The sequence below is a fragment of the Palaemon carinicauda genome, chromosome 22 (genome assembly GCF_036898095.1).
Source record: "Palaemon carinicauda isolate YSFRI2023 chromosome 22, ASM3689809v2, whole genome shotgun sequence".
NCBI classification, from domain to species: domain Eukaryota; kingdom Metazoa; phylum Arthropoda; class Malacostraca; order Decapoda; family Palaemonidae; genus Palaemon; species Palaemon carinicauda.
This window is the reverse complement of record NC_090746.1, coordinates 39,793,527-39,803,526: the sequence shown is the minus strand read 5'-3', so window position 1 is coordinate 39,803,526 and position 10,000 is coordinate 39,793,527. Positions and strand designations below refer to the sequence as shown.

General features: G+C 39.1%; 1 protein-coding gene across 1 annotated transcript in view; it reads right to left on the bottom strand.

The window, feature by feature from the left end:
* Positions 1-10,000, bottom strand: part of TBC1D16 (TBC1 domain family member 16) — a 496,458-nt gene that overhangs the window by 246,907 nt on the left and 239,551 nt on the right. Inside the window, exon 8 of the mRNA XM_068346153.1 lies at positions 485-572. Within this exon, the coding sequence (XP_068202254.1) occupies positions 485-572 (88 nt within the window). The remainder of the gene's footprint in view (positions 1-484; positions 573-10,000) is intronic.

Sequence of the window (10,000 nt, the reverse complement as noted above, 5' to 3'; positions counted from 1 at the left end):
CATATATACATATATATATATATATATATGTATCTATATGTATATATATATGTCTGTATCTATCTATATATATATATATATATTATACATATACATTTATATAAAAAAAATATATATATATATACATTTATATATACATCTTTATAAACATATATATATATATATACATTTATATATACATACATATATACATGTGTATAGACATACATATGTATGTATATATATATATATATATATATATGTATATATATATCTATATATAATATATATATTGTATATATATATATATATATATATATAAATATATATATATATATATATAGTACATATGTATATATACATAAACAGTATACTATATATATTATACATTTATATATATACATATATATATGTGTGTATCTATATCTATCTATCTATCTATCTATCTATCTATATATATATATATATATATATATCAAACATATGTATACAAATAAATTCTTACTTCACTAAAGTAGGTGATCCATGAATCAGCATCTACACATCCATGACGTCCTTCTTCTGGATGGAGCTCAGATTCACTAATTTGTGGCCTGTAATTAATTTGGATGTCATATAAGTTCTGTGATAATAGTTGAACCTACAAACTAAAATCAGTAATTAACATCAATATTGATTAATTAAATGTATAGTTATTCAAAACAAATCCTACTTTATTAAGACAAACCCTTTGTTCAAGTCACATTAGTGGTGTTCATAACTCTTAAACTATGCATAACTAATACAAATGATAATGATGATCCTCTACTCATTAAAAAGGCACACCACACATGCAACTTTTTATGTTCTGGGCTCCAGGAACTCAAGAGCCCTACCATTCATCTCAAAATATTTTATAATTTTTTCACACATGCTAACTTTTGCCATTTCAACGTATCTACACGTTTCTCACAAATTCTATTCTTTTTGCACAAAATAAATTAGGCAAAGTTGATAGGCCTATTATCTTTGGATGGGTAACATCAGATTTGCCTTGGAATAGCTATACTCAGTTAAGGGCTGATCAGGGAGTTTGTGCTTCAACTGAAAAAGAATACAACATGACCAAGTACAACCTAGGAACAAAAATGGTGGGCTACCTTTAAATCTGCACTCTTAGGTGTAGACTTAACAGCTCCTCCTTTACTTAAAGTGGAGAGTTCTGTCACTCATTATCAAAAGGACAAGGCAACCATTTTGGCTGATGTATTAGACAGTAAGAAGAGAAACTGTATATTCCTCATTACCGTTTTCCTGAAGCTAAACTGACTAGTTTAGATTTTTGCTCCCATAAAATTGAAACACTCTTGATGGACCTTGATGCTTATGGAGGTGTACACCCAGATGACATTTTCCTTTGTTTTTTATAAAGACCACTGATTTCTTAGCTCCCAAGTTCTGTTATTGTTTGTTTTCCCTTTGTTTTGTTTTTATTTTTGTTTTTCAAGACCACTGATTTCTTAGCTCCTAAGTTGTCTGTTATCTTTTGCAAGAAGTTCTTTTTTCCCTTGTTGGAAAATTGTTAATGTTACTTCATTAGATAAAAGTGTTTGAGGTAGTTCTAGCCCTGCTGATGTTACCAAAGCCTCATAACTGAAATATCTTAAATTTTTTAACATCTTTTGGAAAAACATCTAAATAGGTATGCTAAAGGTAATAACCGGTTCCCTAGTTTGCAATTAGGCTTTGGAAAAGGTATTGGAGCATGTGATGCCCTTATTACAATTTCCAATGCGGTATAGAAATCCCTTGATTGTGGTTAGGATGTTCATATGATTGGCCTTAATTTTAATGCTGCATCTGATCGTATTAATCATGAGGCCCTTGTTTTCAATCTCAACAGTTAGGAGTAGATGGGTCTTTTATTAGCATCATTATTGAATTTCTAAGTAATAGACTACAAAGAGTAGTTGCTGATGTGCAAAATATTCACTATCGGAAAGTAATATGACAAATTTGAAAGTAATTTTTGTTTTTTCCTAACAATACAAATCTTGAGCTCTACTTGGGAACATAATTTTGGCAAAGCTGAAAGACTAGCTGGACGACTAGTCATAAGACTTTTAACGAGGTATAATTACCCACTGCTAGTTAGCAAGGGAGTAGGGGGTAGTATCGCCTACCCCGGTCACACACACACACACACACACACACGTGTTCTACCATTACTTTTGATTGCAGGCAGGACTTTGGGGGATAGGTGCTGGGGGGACAAATTTGCATAAGAGCTCAAGGTTTGTATCGTTAGGAAAAATACAAGCACTTTCTAATATGTTATTTTTTTCCAGGACTAATACAAACCCTTTCACTCTTTATTAGGGAAGACTCACCATAGGGTGGGTAGAAGTCCTGACCACCTGGCTGATTTTTGATGCAGGGTGTTCCCCCAAGCTATGCATGCTTTTTAGAGGAATTACCCTGACACTTCTGTGCATGTACATGCATTAGTGGCCTAAGCAACCCCTGTGATTGTATGATGACTAAGCACTGTAACTTTTCCAGGTAAGAATTCTTAGAGTTGTAGGGCTTCCTTGAACAAACCAATGAACATTGCCCACTTCCCACTTTGCTAAGGGAAATGGGGGCACAACAAATATATGTGCATATAGCAGGTTACACAAAGGAAATGGTTATTACCTGCAGACAGAGGAGGCCAGCTTGCAACGTACCATAGGTGCTGTGCCCCAAGAGAGAGGAAGATGAAAGAAAGAAGGTGCCAGGCACTCTTATCATTCATACCAAACTTAATCCCTGGTAACCTTTGCCCTCCACCATCAGCTACATATCCATCAAGGAGCTTGAGGTGTTTAAACCACTTGTTGTGCAGCCACCACAGGACCGATGGAGTATGTCTCTATGTTCCTGTGGGTTACATCTTGCAGGTAATGGGTGGTGAAGGTTGTCCAATACTTCCACACGCTCGCTTATAGAACCTGCGCCACAGTAGTCCTCCTAAATATTAGGGACTTACTTATGCCAATAGCATCGTGAGCTATTGGTCTCCGTGATTGCGAAGGGGAGTCAGAATTCTAGGCTTGAACTATGACCTTGCAAATCCATGCCGAGATCATGTTCTTTGCGACTCTCCTCTTAACCTTCCCCGTACTGACAAATATTCTGCTCACTTGGGGACAAGCTCCTGAAGTTTGTTTGAGGTAACAACTCATTGTCCTCCCTGGGCATGGTGACAGCTGATCAGAGTCATTGGTTACATTAGAGACTCAATCCGCAAGGGACCAAATCTAGGATAAGCTACAGCCAGATTTTGAGTATTTTTAACAAACTCAAGAACGAAGCCCCTTGAATGAGAGGAGACGTAGGAAAGCGAGTGCAATTCACCGACTCTCTTGGCCAAGGCCAGGGTGAGTAGGAAGACCATCTTGATGCCTGACGCAGCAGCTCATAGGGTGTTCCTTTCCGGGATCACAGTACACGAACTACAGTACGTTCTGTGGAGGGGGTCTAACTTCCGACTGAGGACATGTACATTCATAACTCCGTACGAGGAGAGAAAATTCTGATGAAGACAAAATATTAACTCCTTTCAGCCTATAGGCAAGGCTCAAGGCTGCATGGTAGCCTTTCACTGTTAAAACCGAGGAGTTTTTCCTCCCTGATGTAAATGAGGAACCTCTCTATCACTGGGATAATGGTGTCGAGAGGAGCAATACCCCTTCTATGACAACAACCAATGAAGACTGCCCACTTTACCTGGGAGACGGTGGCTGATGATACCTAAAGGTAATCGAACATCCTTTTCGCAGCCTCTCTTCGAGAAGAGATACTGGATAACCTCCAGACGTGAAGTCAGAGATTCTACGGCTTGTTGTAAATTTTCATATGTGGCTGTCTAAGAAGATCGTGGCGTGGAGGAGCTCCCTCAGAACCTCTGTGAGCAGATGTAGAAGGTCTGAAATCCATTCTGCCTGGTGACACAGGCAGAATCCCCTACCTTTAGAGTAATCTTTGTCACATATAAATGAGCAATTTTAGACAAGTGCCAAACACATAAACTAAAGGTAGTAGGTGGCCAGGGCACCAGCCACCCGTTGAAATACTACCTCTAGTGGTTATTGGATCCTTTAACTGGCCCAGACAGTAATACATTGGATCCCTCTCTCCTCTGGTTACGGCTCATTTTTTCTTTGCATACACATACACATTCTCGTCTTTCTTCATACACCTACAACACTTAGATTACCAAAACCTTCTTCGATCAAGGGGCTAATTACTGTACTGTAATTTTTCAGTGGCTACCTTCTTCTTGGTAAGGGTAGAAGAGACTCTTTAGCTATGGTAACAGCTCTTCTAGGAGAAGGACACACCAAATCAAAACCATTGTTCTCTAGTCTTGGGTAGTGCCACAGCCTCTGTACCATGGTCTTCCAGTGTCTTGGGTTAGAGTTCTCTTGCTTCAGGGTACAATCGGGCACACAGTTCTATTTTATACTTTATATATATTCTTCCTCTTGTTTTTTTAAATGATGTGTTGGGCAGGCTTAATAGAAAGGCCATGGATGCCTGGTGGTTTATCAAGAGACTGTCTTTTCCTTATCTGATTCTTTTACTTTTCAAAACCATCCTTACTGTCCTCCCCTTCAGTTGATATTTTTCCTTTGGTTTTTATAAAGACTGCACATTTCTTAGCTCCAAAATTTTCTGTTATTTTGCGCAAGTTAGCAAGAAGAGGAGCTTTTAGCAATTGTTGGAGAATTGGTAATATTACTCATCTATGTAAAAGTGTTTGTGGTAGCTCAAGTCCAACTGATTACCGCCCAATTTCCATAACTCCCATATTATCTAAAGTTTTTGAACATCTTTGGCAAAACGTCTTAATAGGTTTGCTGAGGTAATCCTCTGTTCCCTAGTTTGCAATTTGGTTTTCGTATAGGCCTTGGAGCATGTGATGCCCTTCTCACAATCTCCAATGCTGCACAGTGATCCCTTGATTGTGGGCAGTAAGTTCGTATGATTGACCTTGATTTTAGTGCTGCCTTTGGTCGTGTTAATCATGAAGCCCTTGTTTTCAGACTCAAACAGTTGGAGTGGGCGAGTCATTTCTTAGCATCATTATTGCATTTTTAAAGTAATATTATTATCATTAACTGCTAAGTTAACAACCTAAGTTGGAAACGCAGAATGCTATAAGCCCAGGGGCTCCAACAGGGAAAATAGCCCAGTTAGGAAAGGAAAAAAGAAAAAAATAAATATTTCAAGAATATTAAAATAAATATCTTCTATGTAAACTATAAAAACTTTAACAAAACATGAGGAAGAGAAATTAGATAGAATAGTGTGCTCGAGTGTACCCTCAAGCAAGAGAACTCAGAACCCAAGATAGTGGAAAACCATGGTACAGAGGCTATGGCACCACCCAAGACTAGAGAACAATGCCTTGATTTTGGAGTGTCCTTCTCCTAGAAAAGCTGCTTACCATAGCTAAAGAGTCTCTTCTACCCTAACCAAGAGGAAAGTAGCCACTGAACAATTACAGTGCAGTAGTTAACCCCTTTGGTGAAGAAGAATTGTTTGGTAATCTCAATGTTGTCAGGTGTATGAGGACAGAGGAGAATCTGTAAAGAATATGCCAGACTATTCGGTGTATGTGTAGGCAAAGGGAAAGTGAACCATAACCAGAGAGAAGGATCCAATGTAGTACTATCTGGCCAGTCAAAGGACCCCATAACTCTCTAGCGGTAGTACCTCAATGGGTGGCTGGTGCCCTGGCCAGCCTACTACCTATAGAATCGCAAAGAGTTGTTGTTGATGGGCACCATAGTGAGTATAGGAATGTGATATCTGGTGTGCCTCAAGGTAGTGTTCTTGGCCCATTACTTTTCATACTGCTGTATATACACATGACATGTGGTTTGGTCTAGAAAACAAGCTTGTTGCATATGCAGATGATGCAACTCTCTTTGCATCAATTCCATCTCCTGAATGTAGATCTGGGGTTGCTGAATCCCTTAATAGAGATCTAGCTAAAATTAGTGCTTGGTGAAAATTATGAGGTATGAAGCTGAATTCTAACAAAACTCAAAGTATGATTGAAAGTAGGTCAAGGACCTTCGCTCCTCAACATCTGGATCTCAGCATTGATAATGTTTCTTTAACTTTGTATGACTTAAAATTTTAAGTGTGACTCTCGACAGCATATTTACTTTAGAGAAACATATTTTTTGTGCAATTGAAGAAGACAGTCTTCTTCAATTGCACAAAAAATTGACTTATTGAGAAAGTCTTTCAAGATTTTTGGTGATCAATCTATTCTGAAGTAGTGTTTTAATTCTTTCATTTTACCTTGTTTTGAGTATTGTTCTCTGGTCTGGTCTTCAGCTGCTGATTCTCATCTTAATTTGTTGGACAGGAACTTACGGTCTATTAAATTTCTTAGTTATTTTATATGGGAAAAATTTATCCAAGATACGAGCAAATTGACATACGAGCTTGGGTCCCGGAACACATTAAGCTCGTATCTCAAGGTATTACTGTATCATATATCGGATTACACAAGGGAAATGGTTAAAACATGCAGACAGAGGAGGCCAGCTTGCAGCATATCGAAGGTGCTGTACACCAAGAGAGGGGAAGATGAAAGAACCAAGAAGCCAGTCACTCGGTCATTTATCCCAGACTAATCCCAGGTAATGTCTGCACTCAACTGAGTGCTATTTGTCCTACAAGGGAGCTTGATATGTTTAGACAATATGTTGTGCAGCCACCACAGGACCAATGGAGAAAGTGTCTAGATACCTGTGGGCTACACCTTGCAGGTAGTGGGCTGTGAAGATCGTTTGACTCTTCCAAACACCCACTTGAAGTACCCGCGCCAAAGAGTTGTTCTATTTGCATGATAGGGATGTGCTACTACCGCTAGCATAATGAGCTCTGGGTCTACACCCTTGTGGGGGAGAGCCAGGATTCAAAGTGTGATCTATTACCTGTCGAATCTTCTAGGAGATCATATTCCTTGTTACTTTCCTTTTGACCCTCCCCATGTTAACAAACATTTTGTTACCGAGTGAGTGAGCTCAAGGTGATAAAAAGGCAATTGCCCGTAAACATATTCGCAGATCAGTAAACCCGTATTTATGTGGTTATTTGTTCGATGACAATCGCTTGTTTGCAGACGTAGTTAGTGCGATACAAAACATTTTAGACAGTTTGCCAGAAGAAAAAAGGACTGGGAATAACGGGGCCGATTCTGAGAAGGTGGCAGCCATGAGAGGAAGTCGACCCCCGAAGGGTGGTAAGGGGGAATGCAGTAGGCAGATTAGCAGTCTTCAGATGTTGGCACTGTGGGGGAGAGGGGCACCGACGAATGAAGTGCCCCACCAAAGGATCCCCCCGCTGTTACACTTGTCAGGCCTACGGTCATCTATCTCGAGAGTGCCCATCAAAAAACACCCAGGCGGGCGCACGCACATCTCCCCCCGCCCAACGACCGAGGAAAAGGGAACAGAGGAAGGGGGAGACGAGGGAGTTTGATCCCCCCCGACCCCCGCATGACATCACAAGCAGTAGCCGAGGAAGCAGTGACAGAGCAGGCACTGGGACCTCCATCGGTACCACCGACCTCACCCCCCAGCCCTAAGGAAAGGACCAGGGGGCAGCGGCATGGCAGCGGAGGTCACCGGCCCGTGTCCTATATCTTGTAATGGCCGGCTGGGGATGTTAGTAGTTAGGATCGACCTACAAGATGAAGGAAAAATAAGCCTATCATATTTCCTTTTCATTTTTTTGATTAAGAAATAACTTAATCTATTTTTTAATTTTGTCATATTTGTTTTCTTTCAATGTATGATTGATTTTTTAAATTTAATGTTACGATGTTCTTGGGTCTCACCCGACTGAAATAGTAATAATCTTAGTAAAAGTGCTTGCATTATGCTCGTTTACGATCAACAACCCCATACGGTCGTTTGAGATCTCGGAACATCGTCTGTTGGTTAACGAAGGAAGTAAAGTCTGCCCCGTAGTTGCTGATTTTTTCCAGTTTGGGTTGGAGTTTGAGAGGTGACTGGTCGGTGTGCACCAGGGCAGTCAGAGAGTCAGTTGGTGGGTGTACACTATTACTTCATCCTGATTCATTATCATTAATATGGCAAGCTAAAACCTTAGCGGCCGAGGATGGCTCATGAACTTGGACGTCAGAATGGCAGCAAGCTTTATAACACCTTTTTCTGAGCAACGTATAGTCCATTCCACCACGGGACTTTGGAATCTCACTTCAGCGGATTGGGACTAGTGAAGATGTGAGTACAATGAGTTAATGCAAGTTCAAGTACTGTCCGATCATTAGTTTAAAGTTATTTTCCGTATCAACTTTGATCCCCCATCACGCTCATTGAATAAATTAAAAGGACCTAAAGAGTATTTAACATCAAATTCATCAATATACATTAACTTAAATTTTATTAAGGTTAATAACCTATTTCATTATTCAGTGCTATCCGATAACAAATTTTTGTATTTCTCTTTCATTTGTTTTTACGTAATTCATCAAATAGAAAGGGATGTCGAATAGTTATTTTTCTTCGATGTAATTTATACAAGTGTTGTATATTTTTATCTACCATTTATAAATTCTAATTTGCATTATATGCAAATAAATTTTGCATATAAGGTATTACTGACCTATAATCTTTATATCGATATTTTTTATTGTACTTATTTGTGTTGTCAGGTCCTTGTATTTCCTTTAGTAATTAATGGACATCGGCAGGAGGAAGTTTGCATCCCTCACTTTTGACGGGTTCCTTCTCAAGACGGAGGAGTGCAGTGACTCAACTCCTTTCACGCCATTCCTTCGGAATAACTACAGTTTTTCGCTATTTCATATATAGATAATGGTCATTATTATTAATGGTTAACTATCTTAATCATGTCTCGTTAATTATTAATTAAATGTAATTTGAAGCCTAAAATTGTTTATTTTACGATTGTTCCATACATTAATTTTATCAAACAAGATAAATCCATCCGAGCGCTGATTGACATGGGAGCCAGTGTTTCATTGATTGAAAAAATAATCTCCTCAAATCCACTACAGCCAGTGGCATCCATTGTTCTTGCCACGCCAGGAGGAAATAAACCACGTAAACCATACATCAATCGTCCAGTTTAAGGTAGGGTCTGTGAAGTTAACACATGATTTTTTTGTCTTGCCCACCTTGGGAATTCCAGGAATTGAGGTTATCCTAGGAATAGACTTTATATCTAATAATCAATTTTCATTTTTGGGGGAAAAAGATACAATAACAGTAAAAGCAGGAGGGTACATTTTGCCGATTAGAAAGTCATGAGACAGTAAGTGCGTGTGTTAGCTCGGAGAGACATTCAAGTAGGGTAACAGCTGTACCTGAGAGAGGAGAAGTGTTGTCCCCCCAGACACTTACGAGCATATCTGTGACCCCGTGTCGCCCTCTTGCGGAAGGAACCAAGGTAGTTGTTAAACTCCATGACAATTGGGCCCATATAATATTAGAGGGCTTGACAGAAATTAAAGAGAACAGAGCTGATATAACGATAGTTAATTTGTCAAATAAAAGTTGTTATAGGAAGTGATTCTGTGTGTGAATTAGAGTTATGTGAAATTGCTTATAATGGGATGTTGAGAGCCACAACTGCAGCCCGCACAGACGAACGCACTCAGAATTTGATTATGCAAGTGCGAAAATTATGTCCCTCAGAATATCAGCCTGTATTTAGTGACAATGTCGATAATTATTCCGATGTAATTGCAATTGGAGATGAGCCACCCAGGAGGATTGATCAATTTCCCTTTAGCATTGAAAGGGGCTGGCAGAGCCGATCAGGTCAAGGCCTTATAAGGTACCCATTCATTTCCAGGGAGAGATAGAAAGGGAAATTAATAAAATAAGGGAACAAGGGATAATCGAGGAGAGCGAATCCCACTGGGCTTCTCCAATTGTAGCTGTTAGGAAAAAGGATGGCTCGGTAAGATTGTATGTTGATTATA